This window comes from Triturus cristatus, chromosome 4_2, assembly GCF_964204655.1.
Source record: "Triturus cristatus chromosome 4_2, aTriCri1.1, whole genome shotgun sequence".
Taxonomy (NCBI): Eukaryota; Metazoa; Chordata; class Amphibia; order Caudata; family Salamandridae; genus Triturus; species Triturus cristatus.
The window spans coordinates 421,938,533-421,963,528 of NC_140586.1; the positions used below are offsets into that span (position 1 = coordinate 421,938,533).

At 43.0% G+C, this 24,996-nt stretch overlaps 1 protein-coding gene across 2 annotated transcripts in view; it reads right to left on the minus strand.

Annotated features, from left to right (window-relative positions):
* DPH5 (diphthamide biosynthesis 5) overlaps nucleotides 1-24,996 on the minus strand; it is a 344,961-nt gene that overhangs the window by 30,837 nt on the left and 289,128 nt on the right. Inside the window, exon 6 of one of the 2 annotated variants that reach the window (XM_085601905.1) lies at nucleotides 834-937. The exons of the other annotated variant lie outside the window; for it this stretch is intronic. Within the exon in view, the coding sequence (XP_085458031.1) occupies nucleotides 834-937 (104 nt within the window). The remainder of the gene's footprint in view (nucleotides 1-833; nucleotides 938-24,996) is intronic. 2 annotated transcript variants of the gene reach the window in all.

Sequence of the window (24,996 nt, forward strand, 5' to 3'; positions counted from 1 at the left end):
TACAAGTCTTGGGTGGTAAAGCGCTGTGTTAGCACGCCACGCCCGTTTTTGACACACACCTTTTCCATACGGAGACACAGAACATTAGAGACATACCACAAAGAGAGAAACGAGAGGCAAGCAACATATAGGTAGGACACCGTAAAGTTCTCAGCACACACACACGACATTAGGGCTTGGGGCCTCACTGCTGGATCGATCTCGTGGAAGGGCCCAATCCAGCTTGCCCACTATAGGCCCGCAGTTGCTGGGCCAGGTAATTCCAGGTCTGCAAACAATGGACCTAATAATTATGGGCCCCGAGACACTGAACCCCGATCCGCATGGGGTGCTGCTAGGGAGTCGACAGCGACTGGTCTCCCCTGCCCCGCTTCCACACAACCGGGGGAGCTGCACATGCCCCACCTATCCCTTCCCTGGTCTGATCTGTCATTCACTACTGGCTAATTTGCACATCCAGCCCGAAGGTAAATTAAGTGTCCAGTTTGCACCTGTAATTTGTGGCCTCATCATGACCAGAGCCTCCGTCGCTGGAGACCTCGACCATAGAGATACATATTAGAGAGTCAAAAACAGAGAGTTAACACACAGCCTGCTCAGACCATCCCATAATGGACAGTTTGGAGTGACTTCAACACGGCATTACTTCAGCTAAGAAAGTTTAGGGAGCTACCTGACAAGATTCACCTACAATACTTGTGAGGGACAACAGTTGTGTTAAATAAATATCAAGTGCAAACAAAATAAAGACATTGACATGGTCAAACTAAGCTTACTGAACTAGACAAGCAGCTGAGGGAAGCCACGACAATCTCTAAAAAACAAACAGGTACCGAGTTCTTCCCCTCGATCTCTTCTGTTGTTAACAATATCCAGGAGCTGCTCTGCTGCTTGTCTCACGCTCATGTATCTTGGAGGTTCATAGATCTTCTTCCCTCTGAAAGGAGAGAATCAAGTAATTGTTATTTAAACGAGCCTGGGCAAGCCGACTGTATCTTTCACTAGCCCAGTCATATTTTTCAGAAGAAAAATCGATTTGTTCATTCTAGGTAAACAAGTCATTTGAGAATTTGTTAAAAACTATGAAAACTCAAAGTATTCAACTTAACATGCAATGAAGTCGTATCTGAAATGCAGCAGTGTCACTTACACAATTATTAAAAGGGCTTTCACAGTTTCAGGGTCAGCAGATGAGCCTCAATTTTACAAAATCGTGAAACCTCAGGTTGCTGTCCTGGTTCCCCGATGCTCCAGATTTCTATCATGTCTGCCTTGTTGCAAAGAGAAACTGGTGTCCGTGGTTTTGGTGCCAGTGTTAATTTGGCCCCGGAACAGCACCAATATCTGTTTAGTTCCTTCCTTGCCTATGCTCAGCATAAACCTATCATGTTCTCTGGGAGCAGGAAGGAATAACAATTCAACATGAGCTACAGGCGAAGACCATAACTTACCCTAATGACTTTGGCATTTGCCTGTATAAATTTGAGAGCCATTGACTGGTACAACCTCTGGCCAGTTCCCAGACGTAATCTCCTTTCACATAAGAGAGGATGAAACCGTGCTCTTCAGTGCATCTGCCATCACCACAGCAGACCAACAAGGGACCACCAATGGGTGTAATTTATTGCTGACAGTCTTTAAAATAAATGTTGACGTTTGGATTCTTACAGATTTCCTAAGCCTGCTGAAGGACTTGGTACTTGACGAGAAGTGCTAGCTTCCATGCATTAGATAAGGCTTCAAGGCTGGCACTAGCAGACAGATGCCCCTTGGTGTCTCAATGGACATAGTTCCAAAGACTTTGCTAGCAACAAGTAGCACATCTTGGTAGAATGCTAGACCTTATTGCTCACTGGTACCAACCAGGGCCTTTTGCCAGGTTTGGCCTGAAGGTGAAGGATCAACTGCAGCCAAAGAAGATCCTTATGGTTCTAGTAGGTTCTTCAAGAGAAGTAGCAATTGCACTGGAACAGAAGACCATAGTTATGGTGGCCTGTGGTCTAGTAACTCCTCAGTATGTGCTACAATAGCCTGAAATGTGTGTATTGTGAGCTGCAATAAGAGCACAGGGCCCTGGAAGAAGCCGCTCCTGCAGGGCCCACAGAAGACTCACTAGTCTTCCGCTTGGTACTCAAGGCATGCCAAAATGCATCTGAACTAAGATGAGATGTCAGCATGTCTGCAAACATTGAGCTGGGGTTCATGAGAAGTAAGATGCATCATACCTATCCACCATGAATTCTAAATTCCAAGAGAGCAGGAGAGGTTGCTAAGGATCCTAAGGCAAAGGCATCCTGATGGGATTGATTTCCAGTATAAGATGTATCCTTATTGGCTGTATCCTGGGACTGCACCATAGAAGGAAAGACTGACCTGACCACACACAACAACAGGAAAGGACATATGTCTCTCAATTTGGAGTGCAATTCAATCAGACAGGAAGTAGGATTTGACCTGGTATTGCAAAGCACTCTATGGACCAGTAAGTATTAGGCTCCTGGATGTTCCTAGAGATAGGGTATCTCTTAATTGGGCCTCGATAACACAAGAAGAAGGAAGGGAATATTAGAGTGTTATGACAAAAGTGGAACGAAATTGCAGAGATAGGGGCCCCACCCTAGGGCATTCATTACTCTATGTATATGAAACATGTTCTAATCCAAACAGATTGGCTTACAGAAACAGAAGTAGGAAGGAGACATGAAAGCTTACAATGTATGATTACACAAATGATACCAGACATGCAAAGCTATATATATCAGCTATAAAAAAACGTTCTGGTTTTACCACAAGGTGGTATGTTACCCACATATTGACATAGGAAGAAATACAGGACATAAGAGGACATTAAAATATTCATACCATTTTTCCTGACACTAGTATTTTGCTTTTTGGGCCATTTAGGGTCCTACAATTGAGGTAGCCTATATTAGACAGAGGATAAAAGAACTATTATGCGTTATACTGTGGCACATATCCCAAACTAACTTCTTGAAATTGTATATTGTTTGCGGCCAGCTCTCATTCTCATATTCCTACGAGGACGCCTATTAGGGATAGAACCTAAAACTTATGAGAAATTGATGTAGCCTAACTGACCTAGATATATAATTAACAAGGCTGAAACTTAGCATCAGATATGTAATACATTGTAAACCTTTCCAACTCTTCAAAGGGGTTCTGCAACCCTTTATGAATCTCAAACAGGAAAGGGCATGAAAGAGGTGCTCTCCTCCATTTTGTGACTTGTAGAGGAATCAGTGCTTCGGGACCTCAACCGCAGTCCCAAACCAGTGAACCATTACTGTCTGTCAAATTGGGGTAGTAACCGAGAAACAGCTTTCCCTTTGGTAATCATGCAAGAAGGCCTCAGAGGAGTTTTAGTCATCTGTGAGGACCACTGCCTGCTCCCCTGATACGTTCCCAAATGGAAACGGTCTTTTTAATGGACATTGGCTGCTTCGTAAATTACATCCGTGCTCGCAAACTAGTAAGTGTGCAATTGGCACAACTCTGATTTACAAACAGGGACAGTGTATCACACACCTGGTTCTTTTACATTTTTTTAGCTTTGATATAGCACTTTAAAATGGTATAGGAAAATGAATCTTTGATGATCACCCCTATTGTTTTGGACTGATTCTGTGTTTTTTTACTCTGTGCACTAGGACTCTGCTAACCAGGCACTAGTGCATGCGCTCTGACCCCTAAAACATCTAAAAACTGGCATATTTAACGTACCTGTGAGTCCATAGTGTATGATACAAAGTGTACCACGGGCTTGTAAGTTAAATGTCACTAGTGAACTTCAGCACGCATTGTGCCACCACTTGAGTGACCGTACAAAATATGGCTGCAGGCCTAATATTGTAGCAGTTTTAAAACTGCAATTTCAAGCAGTCTAAATAACCCCTTTTGACAGGCCTAAACCCTCCATTTAAATATTATCAAGTCACCCCTAAGTAGGCCTTAATTCCCAATAAGGCATGGTGCATTGTATTTCAAAGTAGGACATGTGAAATTTTAATGCAAAACTTGTTCTTACAGTGACAAAAGCTATTTTCACTGTAGCAGGGTTAGTTGTTCCATAGGAAAGCATTGAGATACAATAATACAATTGAAAAATGTTCTCTCCAGTCAGGAGAAAGCTACAATGTTGATTTTTTGACTCTTCAAAATTTTATTACACACCCACTTCAATGATAAAGTAAAATTTGTACTAAATATTTTACAAAAGTTACTTTTATAAAGTCACCTTTAACCTTCTTAAAGCCTCTAGAAGCTCATTTTCACAAGCCTCCAATGGGGTCATAGGAGTTGAATGGCTCCCAGAACTGACACAAAGGCCTTGGGTGTGTGGAGGTGGCAGTGCCCAGGAATTTAATTAATTTCAAAGAGGTCTACCGTGCCACAGACAGATGTAGCCGACACACGGAGCTGCCCCACCCTTTGTACCCCTAGTCAACTGGGCCCCAATACCAGTGGGAGAGGGGCTGCCCCAGAACCAGTTATAAGTGGCCACAAAGGAGGAGTTGTTCATTTCCCTGGCCCCACAGCTAGGGTGGGCATAAGTGCACTGCATAGAGTAAAAAGTTCTGCCATGTAGGTTTTAAATATAGACAAACATGGGATTGTTTGCACGTAGGCACCCAAGAACTGCTGTAAAAGTGGTTATGGTTACCCCAGGGAACCTTCCCCCTATTGATTAGTGTTGGACTGGGCCATCTGTCTACAGGGTCAACTCAGATTGTTGCCTCCCTTTGCTGAACCTGTTTTTGTTGGCTTTTAGGATGCTGTGAACTTTACTCCTTTTAACTAGTGGTAAAGTGCTTGTGCTCACCCTTGAAAACATGGTACAGTTGATTTACACCTAATTTACTTCTATGCCTCTTTTAAATGGTACTACATGTACCCAGGGCCTGTAAATTAAACGCTTTTTGTGGGTTGTGCACTTAGTGTGCATCCTACTAAAGTAGCACTGTAAAACATGTCGCAGGCCTGCCACTGCATCCCATCGAGCAGTTTTAAACTGCCATTTCGAACTGGCAAAATAAATCTTTTTCCAGGCCTAAACTTTCATTTTTAATACTTACAAGTCACTTTTAAGGTAGGCCCTCCTCACTCCTAGGACAGGATGCATGGTATTTTAAAAGCAGGACATGTGTATTTAAGTTTTACCCGTCCTGATAGTGGAAAAGTCCTAAACTAGTTTTTCACTGTTCTAAGGCTGTCTCTCCAATTGACTAACACTGGGTTACCTTACTACACTTAATAAGTGATAAAGTTTAGCACCAGATAGAGAAATGCTGTTTATGCTCAAATGAATTGTGATTTAAAATCCTTTTTAATTTTAAAGTCGTATTTTAAGTTACTATCCTAAAAAAGGCCACTTTTAGAAAGTTGGCATTTTTCTGCCTAAACCAAACGTGTCTTTCTGCCAGTGTCCAGGGTCACATGACTGTGAATGTGACTCCTATGGTGTTTGTGATTTCCTTCCAGACATGGGACAAAAGGGCCTTGGGTGTGGGGCAGGGGGTTGCTCTACTGACCAGGATGTCCTGGGAGGATTTTACTCCACCATTCTGATCTTCAAAGGGTGGTGTCAGAGCTATGCCTACCCCTTTCCTGACTTCTAAGGGTGAGTGCCCTCTCACTGGCAAATGCACCTCATACCTAGGCCTACCTGCACTTTGTTATCCTAGACAGTTGGAAGCTGTTGGACATGGGCCTTCTTAGGGAATTAATTTCATAGCCCTTCTTAGTGAATTTACCTAACACGTTTTGCTTTTTCTCCTCCTTGTTTTTGCTGATTCTCTTTTCCTGGCTTTAGGACTCTGGGCGCTTTTCCACTATAATGCAATTTGAAAGTGTGCATGCCCTTCCTACCCATGCTTGGAAATGGTGCTTACTTGATTGGCTTAGGTATGAGTGTCCTGTAAAAAGATACACCACATACCCAGGCCAGGTACTGCACTGGCCAATGGTGGGTCGCAGCCCTGATTGACCCACCCACCAGAATACCCCTTCAAACATGAATCAAGCCGGCTATTGCAGGCTTGTGTGTGTGCAATTGCTCTTATGTTCAGGTTGGCTTTCTAAATCACTGGCCAATCTTGAGGGGACCTTTCACTACCACAAGGGCACCCCCTTGGTAGGTGAAAGGCAGACAGGTACACATGAGTGTCCCCTGCCCAGATATTGAAGAACCCCCATGTGGGTTTTCCCTACCTAGGAAGTCGGCTCTTCCCATGGGACAACACCATGGTTTTGCGGATTCTCCTTTCAAACAATGTCATCGTTTTATTTTTCATTTGCCGGCTCTCAGCCAGCTTGTGCAGGGCGGGGCATGGGGAGGAGGAGTGCTATGTGCATTCCCTAAAAAATATATATATTATTAAACCCCTCGTGGTCCCCCGCATCCCCTCCACCTGCTCACCACCTCTTTATTGCAGAGGCCGCCATTGAAGCATGGATATTTGCCTTTCTATGAACCAGTGGAAGTGAACAGTTTTTGGACTTTTGCCTGACTACCCTGCCACCCCTAGTTGAAACAGGCAGCACAGTGCAACCGCCCATACCATAAATCAGAAGCAGCCGGTCTCTGAAATGCGCAGTCCTAAGGAAACACCTACCTACATAAAGAGCAGACAACAGAGTCCCCTGCAGTCCTTTTATCATTGGATTTGATCACAGAACCAAGATACAAGTGAAACGTTCAAATATCCACTTGGCAAGACAGCGGTGATTTTCATACAATTCGAATGAAAAACTAGGAATAATCTTATCTAAAATGAAAATGGTAGAAAGCTGAGATTATCATGTGAAAGAATTCTTCGGTCACCCAACAGACTGGCACGTAGTTTTATGTATCAGATGCGAGTGGGCCCTGCTTTTGCGACTCTTGATTATTCCAGCTTCCCCATCAGAGTGCACACTTGTGTCTCTACACACAATGCGTCAAACTCGTATACCAGAATTTTAATGTTACTAAAGCCCCTTGTCTCGTTCTCCAGCAATACGGCACAAATTCAGCAATTCTGTGCACAAAGTGTAAACATTAAATAGAGAACGGAAGACTCAATTTGAATGTGACTATAGTCCAATTCAGACATTTCACATAGATGCTGAACCATCGGCCCTGTCGAGCACTGCAAGGTTTCATCCCGAGCACGACTCCCTATACAAATGCTTTTACACAAACACAGATGAACCATGGTTGTGATGTAGTCATACTATCTTTGTGGTACATATCTTCTTTACGCCACATATAGATACAGCCATATGGTATTTAAACAATTTGGCATTGGCCTTACAATTTTGTATGGTTGGCCAGAAGTAACATTCCATTCTGAAGCCACATGTAGCGCACACGTCACATTTCAGAGGAGGACACCAAAGCATTCCAGCAACAACACAAGGACGAAGTGGAAACCGTAAGTGCAGTATCATTTCCAAGATCAGATGTTTTTAATGACAGCCTCTGTGAAAGTCAATGAAATTACAAGGCGCTGGGCGATGCCAGGAAAAGGCCCAAGAAATGCAACTCTGCTATCGAGCAAGCCTCAAATTGGGGCCTGAACTATTTAAAGAGCCAGTCTCGTGGCCGAGTGCCACCGCGGCAGGGCTACAGTGAAACACGCAGGGCGCCCCCGCCCTCCCTCTGCGACTACAGAAACTCTGAAACGGGTCACGAATCCTCAGGAATCTAAACTATGGGCATCCAAAGATGGCGCACACACTTGGTTAAAGAATTACTTTATATCTATCTATACCGGGCAAAAGTAAAGAGCACCATTTCGCCGATTTTCAACCTGGGCCATTTTGATTTAGGCTTTTCGGTTACTTAAGGGATCCGTATAGCAAGAGATATGTGGCAAGAGAGGCGGGTAGGCAGCTTGAGCTGTGACTGAGCTCCTGATAGGCCTATATTGAAGGAGGACCCAAAAAATCAAACAGATGTACCCCTAGAGAACCTTGGTTTGCTTTCGGTAGCATTACCCGATCACTAGGGAATTCCAGGAGAAATGTGTGATCTTGTGCAAAAGGACAAGGCACTCAAATGTTATGAAGAAACAAAAATATTATTACAGAAATCAAATCTACTGCAAAATAAGAAAAATGATGGATTGGCCAAAGTGTCTTCCTAGGATTTTACCATTACCAAGGCATGCAGTTAGACTCACCAGTAAGTGCATACAATCTGACTGAAGAAAGTGATGAGGTTCCCGTCAAGGGTTTTACAGAAACACTAGGCTAAACTATACAGTAAAAATCTGCCCATTGGAACACAGCTGGAGGCCTCATTGGAGTAGGGCAGGGGGAGGTTGAATACGCCATGATGGAGCTCTGAGTGAGCAGCTGAGATGGAGCAAAAACTTCAAAGCAGAAAGAAGGAGCCTTCCTCGATAATCTAACGAGTGTGGAAAATTCTCTCTGTCATTTTTCCTGCAGAGTTTACAAAGCTCACATGTGCGGACATGGTGCTTCCCAAAGGATCATATTGCATTAGAAAGTCACAGGCTCAGCTGCAGTTTTCAGCGCTCCCAAAAGACAACTTTCTAAAGTTCAATAAAGCGCTACTTAGGACAAAGGACTTCTCCAAGCTGAGGAAACTACATCTTTCGCAGACAAGAGCTACAGAATACCCCGAGTCCTCTGGATGGTTTCACACGAGTTAAATACTTTCCAAGGTCAGTAAGCCTAGCACTATGAGGTAATTTCAAGCAAAATCAAGGAAACCAGAGCTATCTTGTGGAAGGATGTATGGGACTGGCTGAGTGAGCTCATTTTTCGTGGAAGAAAATAGAGGGATCCCTCCAGATTCTCCGCAGGTCTCCTCCACAGCTTTCCAGCGAGCAAACCTGTTAACTGGGAAATGTACCAGCAGGCCAGTAGATGTTTAAAAAAACAAAGAAAGAAACACAGAGAGTATCCCTTTACTATTTTACAGATACTTAACCATCATTGACCATAAATACAGATGTATATTTTCCACATATCTGTTCGACGTTTCTATTCTACCTCTTGTTTCACCTAATTCGAAAATTGGGATGCAGGTTTTACACATGTGCAAACAACACCCAACACCCAATTAACATTTTACTGAAAGGAACGATAGCCAGTCGTAACACCCTAAAAGACTGCTTATGCGGTGTGGATAATTGGATGGATTACAAGTGGCCGAGAATAAATATGGAAGTGAGAAATACTGATAGTGAGTGAGAAAGGACCTTTCTGTTTTGTCTCCTAGACTCTGGCTAGTTTCTTTAGCCTCCTTTTCCCTAACCGAGGCATAATGGCATTTAATGGTATTAAATTGGATGCTAATGTTAAAATGGACTCCCACTTGGTTTCCTCCTGCACCCTCTAAAGTTGTAAACTCAAACCGATTCTCCCCCTTCATTCAACAGAAGGTGGAAGATCAGCAGTAGCAATTTTAATATGATCTAGATTAGACTTCAGCACCTCTCTGTATCTTAGTATTTTCAAATATTTCCTACAAAGACTTCAGACAATTCAAAACGAAGCAGCAAGGTTAGTGTTCTCGCCACATCGTTTCACAAAAGTTAAGCCAATCTTTGACAAACTACTATGGTTCGCAGTCCAAAACAGAATTAATTTTAAAACATTATGTGTAGTGTATAAAAGTTGATATGGAAGTGCAACAGAATTTCTGAAAGCTGAGCTCACCAGATACTGCCCTACTCACACCATTCGCCTGGCCCCAGCTAATTTACTTGTTCAAAAACAATTTAGGAAATCCTCCTGCGAAGAAAAGCTTTCTCCAGGTTTGCCCCATGCACCTGGAACACCTTACTATCTGAATTAAAAAGAATATCTTCACATTAAATTTTCTGAAAAAAACAAACTTCCTCAACAACTACCTCAGTAAATGCATGCTTATCTTTGTTTAATTTAGCACCAAGTGGCCCTTAGGTATATGTCATCCTTTACAAAGGAAACTCAAATTCTCATATTCCTAGCCATCCAAGCTGTAGGTAGTATGTTCCTTGGTAGGCGTCTAGGTTGTTTCTGGCACACCTGGACATCTCAGAGCATTCTGTCCCCAGAAACTCCCTCCCTCAATTTATGGAGCAAGTCCTTCAAGGAAGGATTCACGCTTTTCTAGCTTTCCTCCTACAAGCAAATAGGGATTCTTCTCAGTAGCAGATGTTCAAGATTTCTTCTGATGTCTTTTTCAAAGATTGGTCTGAATGTCCAGTAGGTTCACCATGTATGGTTAAAAAGGAAAACATAGACGGCACCCCTTTCCCAATTAGTTCTCAAGTCACCAATCCCACTTATCATTAATGTGATGTATTTCTTGCTCAGGGAAATTGCCTTAGAGTGGGAGAAACCTTTGATAGTCCCTAACAAATAGACTCCAACACAACAGAAGTTTTTTTCATTTAGGCAAACTCTCCTATTTCCCAACACCAACACTTACAAACACGTCCAGCTCACTTCACAATATAGGCATTCCTCAGACACCCCAGGCAGGGACCCCTTCAGACAGGAGAATCAATCAAATGCAGGAAACCTACAAATTCAATAGGTGTTGAGTTAGTCACACTTTCATGTGAAGCGGGATCAACCAAGGAAAGCATCTCCTATTAATCTCTTCTCCATTGTAGCATTCTTTAAGCATCGTACAAATTAATCTCCAGCACACGCTAACATATAACGTCGATAATAATAATCAAAGATTAGCAGTAGTCTTCTTTTTTTCTTCTTTTCTTCTTCTTTTGTCCAGTTTAACTTTTTAGCCTCATAAGCCAACACGAGGTTCACTCAGATCAAAATGTTGAGGTGCCTATTACTCTACGTTTACTTTCCACATAGGGTACAAGTAGTCATTGTCAGTCTTCAGGCTGCACTTTGGAAACAGCAAATACAATGGCCTCTATGCTACATCTAAGGAAGGCCTGAGGCCCTTTTGGGCACTTGGTATCTGTTTGCAGATCAGCATGAACCAAGATAAGTGAACAAGAGTATTAAACTTAGCAGGGGAATGGCAGATCGTGAGTGGTAGCCAGAAAGGATGCAAGTCATCCGATTAGAGCATTTCATAATTTCCATATATAAAGATCTATTGTAAATTACTTAGCAATCTCCAGAAATCAATCATATTGAAAAGATATTTTGGTTGATAATGTACATATAAGACGGCAAATTGGAAAGGATGCACCTATTGTAGATGAAACCAGATATATAAGAGTAAATATGTGATTACACATTTTAGTTCTGAAATTGTCCGAGTAGCAAATGTCAACAGTAAGTGTTGACCACAGAAGCCTGGTACTGTAGCGGGTCGGAGATCTTCTTGGAGTGAATGGTGCTCTGTGGAACTCATGGCCTGTGCTCATTTGCAATTGTGGTTAAATCCAGGATTGGTCCTTGGGCAGAGATGGGAGCAGCAATGGCGCTTGAGCTCTCCCTCTCTGGTATGAAAAAGGGGGTAATATTAACCAACTAAAGGAGCAACTGTAGGCCTTGTGTGGACGTGGGTACAGATAACAGTTAAAACATTGTCCCACAAGATTTCATTTGGATAGAGGTAGAGAGGTATTGGTGATATGCTTAGTATGGAACAACACACGCTAATGTGACCAGCATATACGAATTTTAAAAAGAAGAAAAAACCATGTAAACCGAAAGAAAGTTATTTATATATGGCGATAATATAGGACATAGACAAAATATTCAACAAATAAACAATTGCATATGTGCTCAGTGTGAAAGGGATGAACACACAGCACTGGTGAGTGAAGTGGTCAGTCCGAAAGCGTGATCAAACAGAATGGTATGGCAACAGACTGCACAACTTATAGGCAAAGTAAGTACAATTAATGAAGTCTGTGTAATTTTTTAGTTTGTCCTCAGCAAAAGGAAGACATCCAAGAATAGTCCTTATTGTTGTTATCTCGTTGACTACATTTCAACTCTTGGACCATTTGACAGGCAGCGTCGGGACCATAACAAAGTAAACTGAGCAAACGTGGGAGTCTTAGGACTCTGTATTGATTAAAAGATATAAAAACCAATAAGGATATGCATGAGAATGTGGCTAAGAAAAGTGATATGAGGCCGAAAAACAGAAAAATCCCATAAACTCCCTTAAAGGTAATAAATATCTGAAAGAAAAAGTGAGGCAATAAAGTGGAGGGATCAAAATAAAGGACAAAAAATGGTAACCCATTTCAGGGATATGCCTCTTAGCTCACTATTGGCATTATTGTCAGGGTAGGTGAAAGCATGAACGTTTTTCTAAATTCATGTTTGAAAATTATTATTTTTTTTTTAAAACTCTCTATACAGTGATATCATTGGATCTACTGTGGTGAAAAAGTTCTGCATGTTAATGAAATAAGTTTTGGAAATTTGAAGAAACTTTATCATATTTTTATACAATTGTTGTAAGATGTTTATAAAAAATGTCTGCTGAGTCTAGTAAACAGCAGACCAGTGTTGCAGTTCACCAAGGACCTGCATGAAAAGATCAGGAGAGCTGCAAGTGGACCCCGGGCTGTACTTTGAGTATCACAGCCTTAGACTGTCCAGGGGTAGTCTAGCAAGCTTCTACAGAAAAAAAGGATCAAAAGTTGGCTTAGTAGGGAAGGAGCTGGTAACAGTGATCCTTGCACCTAGGTCATCCCTGTCCCACCTTCACCTCCCAATCCTCAATTTTGTGTCTGGGAACAGAAGAGCTAATGAGAGCAAGGAAAAGAGGCAAAGGGCAGTGGGAAGAGCTTAACTTTATTCTTTTCAGCTTGATGTTTATCTTTTGTGTGGAGACATAGGGCACCCTGGGAAGGATGGAGACTACTGCTTGGCCCCCATCCTGCCTACATCCTTTACAATCCCTCCCTAAGCATAATCTACAGTCTTGAAGTCTGTAGGTGCTGAAAGGAAAGGGTGGAAGGAGTGGTCACTTATCCCTAGCTTTCCGTTTGTAGAGCTACATATCTTCCAGATATCATTTCTAAGGTGGAGGAGGAATCAAAGGGATAGTGCTGAAAGACCATGATTACAATCACAACAGAAGGGAGGTGAACGGATGATGGAATAGACACAGCTGGGAAAGGCTGAGTTCCAGTGGCGTAGCTAGAGTTTCTGGCGCCCGGAGCTATTCCTCAGATTGCCGCCCATGGCAGGTAGCGGGGGTGGGTGGGGGCTGTGCTGGGGAAAAAGGTCGGCGAGCACTTGAAAGAGGTCCGAGAGACACGTGGCCTCAATCATGCAAGTTACAGGCACATACATGGCACGGTCCAAGGCTACACAGTTGAATGCACCGGCAGTACAAAGGAGAACACATAGATTGCACGTGCTGCAAGAAAGTCCATAGCTTCAAGGCATTCCATTTTAGGAAGGAATAATTGTACCCAAAAACAAAACCTGCTTTGTCGATTTTTTCCAAAACTTCCCCACTTGGAGCATCTGTTCCTGGGCCGGTGACAATGGTGAGTGTTGCCATTAGGCGTCAGAGCCTAGAGAGGCGAGCAATCTTGTACCAGGAACGTCAGGCCTGACTGGCAGGCATTAAATTACCAAACAAGCACACAAGAGACCACAAGCCTGCTACTGAAAAGCAACAAATCAAGATGATGTCGGGAGATTAATAAATAGGTCTTTTACCGTGATACTCGCACTACCTAAATCTGTGGGTCCAGAACAGATCTGCCTAGTATTGTGCGCATTCTTACTCGCACAAGAAACATATCGTCCTATAATACGATAGGAGAGACAACTGGAGATGAGAAGAGAACAAAGAGAAAGCAATTAGAGGAGTGAAGGGGTAATAAGGGGACGCGAGGGTGTCTAGAAAACAACGAATGTGAGAAAATAAAAAGGTGGAAGCAAGAGAAAAATAGGAATGTGATAGAATGCAAGCTATAGTTGCACTTGAGATGGATTATAAAAGTGCTTATAACATAAAATAACAACTCATACACAGAGAACAAGGAGTGCAGGAGGCTGTACTGAGACTAAAGGTCATGGTTGGGCAGAAATGCAATGGTCCATTCTGCTGAATTCTTGTACTTTTCACATCAAGTCAGAACTTTTACAGAAAGTTCTGGGGAGTATACGATCTGTTTCCCCTGCGTGCTAAAAGTATCCACAATGTAGAGCTGTAGACTTGTAGGGTGTTTTATCACACTCCTAGGCGCATCCTTTCCCAGAGCCTGCCGTGATGTTTGAAAATATACTCCCAGACAGGTTCGGCAGATGCATAGGCCAGACCCAACAGATGGAGTGGGAATGCAGAGGGTCGCATTAAATCAAAAGGGACTGATGCGTAGAATGCATGGCACTTGCAGAAACAGGGTTCATAGCATTGAGACAGGCTGAGGCATAGTAACGGGACAGACAGGGGAAGCTTTGTACTGAAACAGACGGAGAGACATGTTCCAGAGACACAGTAGGGACTCTATCAGGGAGACATATTGAAACAAAAGATTCATAGTACTTAGAACAACAGGGAGACATTATACTGAAACTGGTCAGTCATGCTACTGAGAAAAACAGAGAGACAGTACTGAGACAGGGGAGTCATAGTACCAAGAACAAAGAGCCAAAATATGAAACTTGGGAGTTATAGTACTGAGAACAAAAGAGAGACAGGGTACAGAGACACAGATGAGTGTGAAAAACAACACTGAGACCAACAGGGAGACATAGTAGAGAGAGACTTGGAAGTGGGGAGACATAGCACTAAAACCAACAGGAAGGTGCAATACAGAGACCAACAGGGAGATAGAACGCAGAAACAGGTGAGTACGGAGACCAACATGTTGTAAATAGTGCAGATAGGCAGGTTAGAGGTCAGAGACTTTGCACTGATACCAACAGACTGGAGCCCAATGGAGTCAAAGTGTAGCTTGGCTCTATCGCGACAAAAAACAGAGTCCAGCTGATTATTGATATATAGAAGCTCATTTCATACAAGGCCTAGTGACTTAGAGAAATCCCAAACTGCTTTTGTGCTCCGACATTCTTGGCATGCTTATTTCACACAATAGGCCACATGTACTGTGTACAGTTTAGAAACACTTGTCTGGAGTACTGTCTCAGTTTCACTTGTGCTGTAAAAAGTTTGGAATCACTGCCTTCTCTATTGTTTCTACTCTAGAGGTCCCATGTGTGTGCAATTCTGGAATCATTGTCTTCAGTATTGTCTTTGTTCTGAGGTCACTGAAGCGGTGTACAGTTTGGAATCATTGTCTTCGGTGCTGTCTCTGTTCTGGGATCACTTGTGCTGTGTGCAGTTTGTCTTCAGTACTGTCTCTTATTCTGTGTTCAGTTTGGAATCATTGCTTGTCAGTCTTGGAGGCCATACTTGTTTCTATGTGCAGTATTATATCCCTTTGAGGTAGGGCTTTTGTTGTAAACTTCTCCCCACTCTGACCTGTTTGCTCCAAACTGACCACCGCTCCCTCTCACTGCTTGCAGCCCAATTGGATCATTCAGGTGCAGAAATGGCCATCACTATGTCCAGAATCCTGGTCATATTGTACTTTTCTAGACAGAGCTCATTTGCGTTGCATCACATGCGCCTATTTCAGATATATTAAATAAGGCGTGCCACGTCACATGAGTGACCCCAGAGGGCTGTGACGTCTATTGTTCCTTCAGAAGACAGCGCCCTGGAGAGCACGAGGTTAAAAGGTTCCCTTCTTGCTTCTTTTGATCTCTCTCAGTTAGACAGACATCTGTGCCATTATGCAATCTCAGCCCTGCCAAGTGCCACGCATCACGCGTTTTAAGGCACATTCCCGCATCACCGCATTTAAAAATAATTATCAAGCATTTATAGTGCCTTTTCACTTGTCAAGGAACTTTGTGTAAAAGCAACAAGTGTGCAGCCAGCACTTGTTTGTTTACCTTTAATGCGATGCAGGCAGTGTGAGCCGGTGTTCCGTTGTTCTTCGGAGAGCTCCTTTTAGTTACATTAACCCCTTCAGCGTGGAGTGGATTACCGCACCGTGCTGAAGGTTCGTTGCGCGGGCGGGGCCGCGACGGAGCGATTCCGTCATACGCACAGCGGGACCGATGCGCATGACGGAACCGCTCCGTCATGCACATCGAAAGGGTTAAAGGACAGTCAGGTAAAGAATAAACAGAGGGGAAAAAAGAGACAACGCGTAAAGAACAAGAATGAAAACATGGAAGACCGGCTGAAACAGAATGAAGAAAAATCAAAGAAAGGAGAATGGGGGGTTTTTTAGTTTGTCACACTCTTCCTCCATCCCTGGAAAGTTACGTTGGAAGTAGTCAGCCTGGAGCCAAAAGCCTGCAGCCCGGAAGGAAACCTTGCATCCCATGTTGATGATGTCACACATTGCTGTATTTTGCCTCAACACCATCCGTTTGATTTCAAATGGTGGGGCGGTGCAGTTGTTTTCTCCCTGGCTGTCAAAGTGCAGGTGCTTTATAACCACGATGTCCACCCCCAGCTGGTGCCGGGCTCCCTGGATGGGGGCAGCACCTCTGCGTGCTCACCCCCTTGATTCACTACATCTGTGTACTGTTACTGCAGGCACGCAGCATGCTTTCCTCCCCAGGTAAGGTTATAGTTGTGTTTTTCTTTTCCCACACATTGGTGCTGTCCAGTGTGCCCGACCCATCATGAATACACAGGAACCCACTCTTCTGATGGAGGCCGGGAACCCCCCTTTTTAATTTTTTTTTTTTTTTTTTTAATTGCTTTATTCTAACTTTCTCCCTCCTAACACGCCCTCCAAAGCAAGATAAGAGGAGATATTATATTTCCTGGTCCTTTTTATAAATCTCCCACTTTATGGACCTAGTGAAAAAGCTGTTGTACTCACCTTAAGAATTATAAATACACATTTAGGAGTGCAGTGTTTGCGTGCAACTCACTGAACAAAAACGTTTGTATTCCCAGGTTCTGCACCTAAGGACAATAACTTAAGTGCACAGTGTCCATCACTGTAGACTCACACTTACTCGCTAGCCTCTGGGGTGAGACCGATAGCTGTGAATACTATTCCTGGACAAACTTGCACTGCACAGACTATGGACACCTTACACGGGGTTTCGATCCCTGACATCTCTTTGTGCAGCTCGTCCCTTTTATTAGCCGAAGCTCAAGCGCCTAGCCTGAGAGGCATGTGCACCTCTGGTTTGCGCAAAAACGTTTACGTCAAACCGGAGCTCAGACCCTTGCTAGCGGTGTATTGAGTGTTAAAGCCAAACGGCATGCAAGCTTTGCAAGTACCGAGCCATAAATAAACAAAAACGTGTTCGGTAATAATTATTTTTATCAGGGTTGCCTAAGCGCCTCACTCTCCTGATTTCTGGTGCTCTGCAGTAGTTTTAAAATCTTCTTAAAGTTTTACTGCTCAAAAGGGTGTAATTTCTGATATTTATAGGTTTCCCTGTCCTTCATTGCGTGGTTTTGCTCGCAAGAAAGTGTCACACATAGTGGTTGAAATGTCAATCCTAATTACACTGAAATTATGAGAACGTCACACATAGGAATTTGAAACCTTGGCAGCTATGCAATCAACATTATCATTTGATTTGATGCTGAAGACAAAACAAGCGGGGGAAGAAGAGCATCACCCCATACCTCTCCTGTAGGCTCCACAGTGGTGGTAGGGCCGAGGGCCTCTACCGAAGGGGTTCTGCAAATTGCCCAGCACTCCACTGCCGAGACTGTCTGAGGCAATCGCGTGGTGGTGGCGTGCGTCACAGGAGCACAGCGCGGGGGATGGCTAAAAATGAAGGCCAGAGCCGTCATTGGTAGCGCTTTCGCGTGCTACAGGATTGACGGCCCTGGGACACACTTACACCGGTACGCCACGCACAGGACCACCATCACTATGCTAGGTGGTGTGTGCGTCGGTGCGTGGCGTGCACTGCAGCATTTGTAAACAGGTGCGCTTTCACAGCGCAATTACATAATGGCACGCAACACGTACACTGTGCCACCGCCCACAATTTAGTGCCGCCTGGGGCGGACTGGAAGAGCAGATTGAGGCACACTCCTAGTACATCTAGGAATGCTACATTCAAACTAATTCAAAATTATTTTCTACACGGAATATACATGGTCCAGGGGCTTGCCGTCTGGGCCTATTTCCAAGGACGTTGTTACCTCTAAATTAGTATACTTAGCCTTGCTACTGGATTGGCACCAACTGGCGACGAGGTTCAAGGTCTCTGTTGGACCTAAATTATGTAGCTGGAACAAGAGAGTCCATAAATGTGAAAGTTGTGAGGGATACGTATTAAAATACACAACAGACGGCGGGGCGTGGTTTGGACGCTGAGCAAGATGGCCGCCTAACCGCGGAGCTCCGTTGCGCCGCGACGGACCCTGCTTTAATTCACGGAGTTCTTCCAGCCGTTTCAGCGCATTTGCGCTGGATTCAACGATCGGAACGTCGTCTCCTGCCAATGTGACCGCCAGGCTCGACTTCTTTGAAGAAAATGCCCCGTTTTCGTCACATTCTGTGAGCCCCTCAGCGCGGCCGCCATTTTGTGACTAGCGCGACGCCTGCGCGAGGCTGGTATGTGTGCACTTTTTCTCCTCATATGAACATTGGTCAATCTTTAATGGCTCATACTTTGCTTTTTGCTGCTCCTGCTTCAGTATGAATCGTGCCTCTCTCCAGAAGCGTCCTAGCCCATTCGCCTCCTTTCAGCAGCAGTTACCTCATGAGTCTTCTGTCAATGCAGAATTTTTTCATTAATCGTTGATGACTCGTCAGGAACAGTTTTTTCTCTTTTTTACCCTCCACAATTGACCTGACATTGTTCCTGATGCTTTTTGTTCTATGGGTTTATGCTGCAGGATGTTTTGGACCACTGCCTGTTACTCTTATCACGATTGGCAGTTCTTGAGGCTAGGTTAAATGGACTTGTCTCTACCTGTCAACTGCTAAACTATCGTCTACATGCCCCAGTTGTCCTCAGGTTACCTTGATATTTTCTACAGGAGGATCTCGTCGTCGGTTGGGGCACAATGATATACTGGGAGGATGGTTGCTTCAGAGTGCTGTTTTATTGGTTTTCGCTGGTCTCCACGCTTCTTCATTGAGCACTATTGACCATTATTGGACATTTCTGAACTTTTTCTTTTTGGATTATCCTGGACCTTTGGCTTTCAGAATACGCTGTTCCGGTAGACTTTGCTTTTCCTCATCTTATTTTTTGCACGTTTAGGTCTTTATGGGCAAATTACGTAATCCAAAGTTCGTTTTTGTGCCCTCGAAGGCCTCTCCAGTGCCTTCCTCTTCCTCCCCTTCACCAGCGGATCACTCTTCTCCTATAGATACAATGGCGGCAGCGGCTTCCAACCGTTCTTCCCCAACACAACCTGCTGTAAGCAAAACTCCTCCTGCTACCACACCATCTAAACGCTTGAAGCAGGACTCCCCTCCTCCTGACAAGCCGCCATCTCCTATATCTATGGAGTTATTGCTGGAAGAGATTCGTGCTTTGCGCCCGTTTGTGGAGGAGACCAACACGAAGATGCAGCTTTTTGAGGCAAAATGGGCAACTATGGATACCCGTGTATCCTCTATGGAACAACAGGTTACGGAGATTCATACTAACTCTCAACGCATCTCCTCTCTGGAAAAGACTGTCCTCACACTTCAGCAACATACTGAGGACTTGGAAAACAGAAATAGGAGGAACAACCTGCGCATTTATGGTCTTCCGGAAACTTTGGAGGGAGATGATCCTGTTACTTTTTTCTCTTCTTTTCTTCTGAAACTTTTGGACCTTCCTGCCACCACTTCTCTAAGCATCCAGAGAGCCCACAGACTTGGCCCACGGTCTTCGACCTCAACTAAACCACGAGGTGTCATAATCCTTTTTTTGAAGTTTACTGATCTCCTTCTGGTCCTTTCTTCAACTCCATCTAAGCGCCAAGTTTCTTGGATGGGCCAGAGGGTATTTCTATCTCAAGATGTCTCTCAAGTTACTGCTGCAAGAAGGAAAGAGTTTTTGAATCTTCGGGCTCCTCTACGCTCTCTTGGTGCGAGGTATGGTTTATTCCATCCTTGTCTTTTCAAGGTGACCCTTCAAAATCATATCTGGACTTTTCAAGACCCTGCTGAACTCAAAAACTTCATTCATATCCAAACGAATGCTGGCATGGATACTTCCAATTCTGCTAATGGTCGATTATTCACCCTCTCTCTTTTCTTCCAGGTTTTCCGAATGATATTCTTGTAATGATATCTGTCACTTTTGTTGTTGTTGCTTTTATCGGTTTTTGGACTGTGACTCCTTCCTTGTGTATCTTGTATTCCTATATTGTTTTGTACAAATGTCTGAATAATGGTTTGCATTATCTTTTCTTCTCACCTAGATTGACTGGTGTATTCTTTTTCATCCCACATGGTGCGTCTTACCTATCTTCCGTCCTGGTGCAGCTTGTTCTCCTGGTTCGGGAGGTCATTCTTGTTGAATCCTTCCACTACCCCATTATCCTCTCTTTTCCCCCGTCAGGTATGTCTCTCTCAGTCGTCCTTTTTGGATATGTACTGTCTTTTCTCATTCTTTTTTTCTCTTGCCCTTCCCTTTCTTTCCCTTTTCTTTCACTCCCCTGGCTATTTATTTTTATTTCTCCTCTATTTGACCTATTGTTTCATCTCTTTTCTTATTCCCTTTTTCTTTCGCTTCCCCGATTATCTGTTTCTATCTTATCTCTGCTCGTATTATCATTATATCTTCTTTCTTATTCCCTCTTAATCGTACCTTTTGCTTCTTTTTTCTCTCATCCTTTCCTCTCATGTTCTGATTGGCACTTTTTTTGTATTTCCTGTTGCTATGGTTTTTTTTCTGTGTTCATAGTCTTATTGTTTTTGCCTTCAAAGTTATTTCATGGAATGTAAAAGGTTTTATTAACCCAATTAAGAGACAGAGAATCCTTTCCCACCTAGTCCTTTTACAGGAAACCCATCTTACTGAAGCTGAATCGCTTAAGTTGAAGAGAGGTTGGGTGGGTACGGTTTTGTTCTCTCCCTCTTCTAATAAAAAAAATGGTGTTGCTATTTTATGTCATAAAAAACTAAAGTGTAAGGTTATTTCCCAAGAGACGGACACTGAAGGTCGATGGGTATTAGTTAAATTATTAATCAATTCTGTATCTTTAACTGTTCTTAATGTTTATGGCCCTACTCACCCTGATTGTAATTTCTGGCCTTTAATTACTTCGAAATGTTTTCAGCATAGAGATACCATGTTTATCTTAGGAGGTGATTGTAATCAGATTATTGACCCGTTTCTTGATCGCAAATCTTCTGTTCGTTTTACCCCTCACAAATCACATAAACAATTTCTTGACACCATCTCACAATCACATCTCATTGATTCATGGAGACTTTCACACCCTGATACCCTTGATTACTCCTTCTTCTCGCCTCCTCACGCCTCTATTATATCTTTCTCTCTCAACCCCTTTCTCAGAACCTCTTATCCTCTTCTATTGAACCCATAGTTATTTCTGACCATGCCCCTGTTGTCACGTCCCTCGACCTTCTTCCTGCCCCTCCTAAGTCCTCTCGTTGGCGTTTTAACAATTCTCTTCTTACGGACCCTCTTTTCTCTTCTTCTTTTCTTTCCTTTGCTGAGGAATTTTTCTTACTTAACTCTGATCCTTCTCTGGCCCCTCATGTTATTTGGGACTCTTTTAAAGCAACTGCACGCGGTTTTGTTATTGATTTCGTTTCTAAAAAAAAGAAGCACTTTCTTAATAAACAGAAGGGCGTGTTGGCTCATATTAAATCTTTAGAGCATAAATTCTATACTTCCTCTAATGATTCTGTTTTGCCAGATCTCATACGCGCTAAACTTGATTTTAATAAGACCACCACTGATAATGCCTCTTCGATTTTGCTTCGGAGTAGCGCTCGTTACTATGGGGGCCGCAATAAGTCGGGCAAGCTTTTAGCTAACTATCTTAAAACCCGTAAAGAACGTACCTCTATAGATTCCATTTTCTCTTCTGATAACCTGCTTCTCCATAAGGAAAAGGATATTCTTACCCAATTTCAACTCTTCTATCAGTCCCTTTATACACCCGAATCTCCTCCCTCCGCTTCACTTCTTCAATCCTATTTCGATAGGCTCCCTGCCCCCTCCACCTCCCACCTTAACTTCCTTGATCTTGAACATGACCTCTCTATTACTGAGCTTGATAGTGCCTTAAGGACTCTTACTAAAGGTAAAGCACCGGGCCCTGACGGCTTCTCTGTTGAATTTTATATGCACTTCTCTGGTCTTTTGCTCCCTAAACTTTTATCACTTTTTCAATCTTTTTTCCTCTCCGGTTCTGCGGCTGGCACTTTTCATGAAGCTACGATTTGCCTTATCCCCAAGGAAGATCGCGACCCTCAATTTTGTAAAAACTACCGTCCGATATCTTTAGTCAATGTGGACTATAAACTATTTGCCAAACTCTTGGCTCTACGTTTAGACCCTCTTATGCCATACCTTATTGGTAAGGAACAGTGCGGTTTCGTTAAGGGTAGACTCACTTCGGACAATTCTCGTCTTTTCCTCAATGTTTTAAATAAAGTTGCTTCTCTTCCCATTCCTCTGGCTGCTATTTCTGTTGATGCTGAGAAAGCATTTGATAGAGTCGATTGGTCCTTTCTGTTCGCTGCTTTGCGCTGGCATGGCTTTGGTGCTAAATTTATTTCCCTTATCTCTTTACTTTATTCGGCCCCCAAAGCATTGGTTCTAGTCAATGGTCATATATCCTCGTATTTTCCTCTTCAGCGTGGTGTCCGTCAAGGTTGTCCTTTATCCCCGCTTCTTTTTGTTCTCGCCCTTGAACCATTTCTGACGTCTATTCGGAACAATGTATCTATTTCCGGTTTTCAGTATGGCAAGACACATTTGAAGCTCTCCGCATATGCTGATGACATCCTTTTATTTATTTCTGCCCCCGAACAATCTATTCCAGCTCTATTAGTTGAGTTTGATTCCTTTTCACTGGTCTCTGGATATAAGATCAACTCCGACAAAACTGAGATTCTTCCTCTTACAAAATTCTGTTTCCCCCATCAGTTTTCCTCTACTGGCTTCGCATGGAATTCCTCTAAAATTAAATATCTCGTTATATGGTTTTCTAATTCCATCTCCACATCCATTCAATTGAATATGTCTATAGCTATCTCCCGTATTGATAAATTATTATCCTCTTGGAATCCCCTTTATCTTTCGTGGTGGGGTCGGCTTGATTCGATTAAGATGATGATATCCCCTATCCTCATATACATTTTTTCCATGCTTCCTGTGCACATTCCGGATATTCATTTTAAACGCATTGACTTCTGTCTTTCTAAATTTCTATGGAAGAATAAAAAGTCCAGGGTTGCTCTAAATACTCTTCGAAAACCGAAATCGAATGGTGGAGTCAATTTCCCAGATTTTCGTCTTTATCATAAGGCTTTCTCTCTACGTCAAGCCTCTAGATGGCTTGCCTCGCAACCTTCTCCTTTTGATCCTCTTTGGCTTACTATTGAACGCTCGCTACTCTCGCCGTTTTCTCTTCTTGAAATCATTCATTTCTCTGCCAAGAATTCGTCCACCTCTCTTCCTTTATTCAAATATACCTTCTCCCTTCTAAATTCCTTGGTCCGTTCTACTCCTATTACTCGCGAATCCTTTTTAGAAACCCCTATTTGGTACAATTCACTTATCCTCCTCAACAATAGGCCTATTTATTGGTCTTCTTGGAGAACAAAGGGTCTTATATGGGTTAAACAGCTCTTTGATGGGTTTCTTCCATGCTCATTTCCTCGGTTTCGTCTCTTATTTCATTGTCCTCAATCTTTCTGGCACAAGTTCACTGTTGTTATGACTCTTATTCTCGATGTTTACTATTCCCTACCCTCGTCGTCATCTCCTATCTCCCAACCTCCCCTCCTTCAAATTTTGTTCACTCTTCCCAAAGCCTCTCTTATTTATAAATCTTTCTCGTCCCCTTCTCCGAGTCGCTCTAAATCTAAGTTGGAACGTGCTTGGGAGTTAGATCTAGAGTGTGACTGGTCGGTTACTCTTTGGGATAAAATTTGGTCCAGATCCTTCAAGATTTCCCGCTCTGCCTCCCTGACTCAATCCTTGTTTTTTCTATACCACAGATTATATCTCTTCCCAGTTTCTGTTTCTCGCTTTTCCCCTACTCATGGCGCTAATTGTTGGACATGCGGATCCTCTAATGCTGACCTTCTTCACCTTTTCTTTCTCTGCCCCCCTGTTGTTAATCTTTGGAATGAGGTTTGGTCCTATGTTTCTCACCTATTCTCTATCTCTGTCCCCTACTCTATTCCTCTTCTTTTCTTAGGCAGTCTCTCTGATTCTTTCGATATCCCCTCAGACTGTTCTGGTCTATTAGACCTTATGCTTGCTTTGGCATTTCAACACATAGCCTATAACTGGAAATCTCTCAATAATCTATCCATAAAGTGCTGGTGGAACTCTCTTTGTCATCACCATAGGCTTGATGTGCGCTTTGCTGCCTTCTCCACTCCCTCTCTTAATAGAGATTTGTTTTGGTTGCCCCTCACAACATACCTTGATCGCATGGCTTCGAAGCGCACTTCACATTTATCCTCTGAGAATTTCAAACCTCCATGAGTGATTTTTTGCTCTGTCCTCCTTATCATATCTCTTATATTGCTTATTTTCCTATACTCAACTGATAATCTATTTCTGATTTTCTTATCTGTTTGTTCTATTTGCCATATTTGCTCCCTACCTCTTTTATAATGTCTCCTTTTCTTTTCCTCCTTTCCTCTGTTTTCTTTTCCTTCTTCCTCCTTCTTTTCTTTTTCCTTTCCTTCCCGTCTTACACATAAACTCTTAAAAAATGCTTTTTGGTTTATCTATAAAATGTTTTCTCTTTTGATCTATAGATTAGATGGTATTGGCCTATTGTACTTTTAATTCAGCATTGTTAATATCAATTGTATTGGTCAATGTCTCTTTGTTTTGCTTTTTTCATTACTT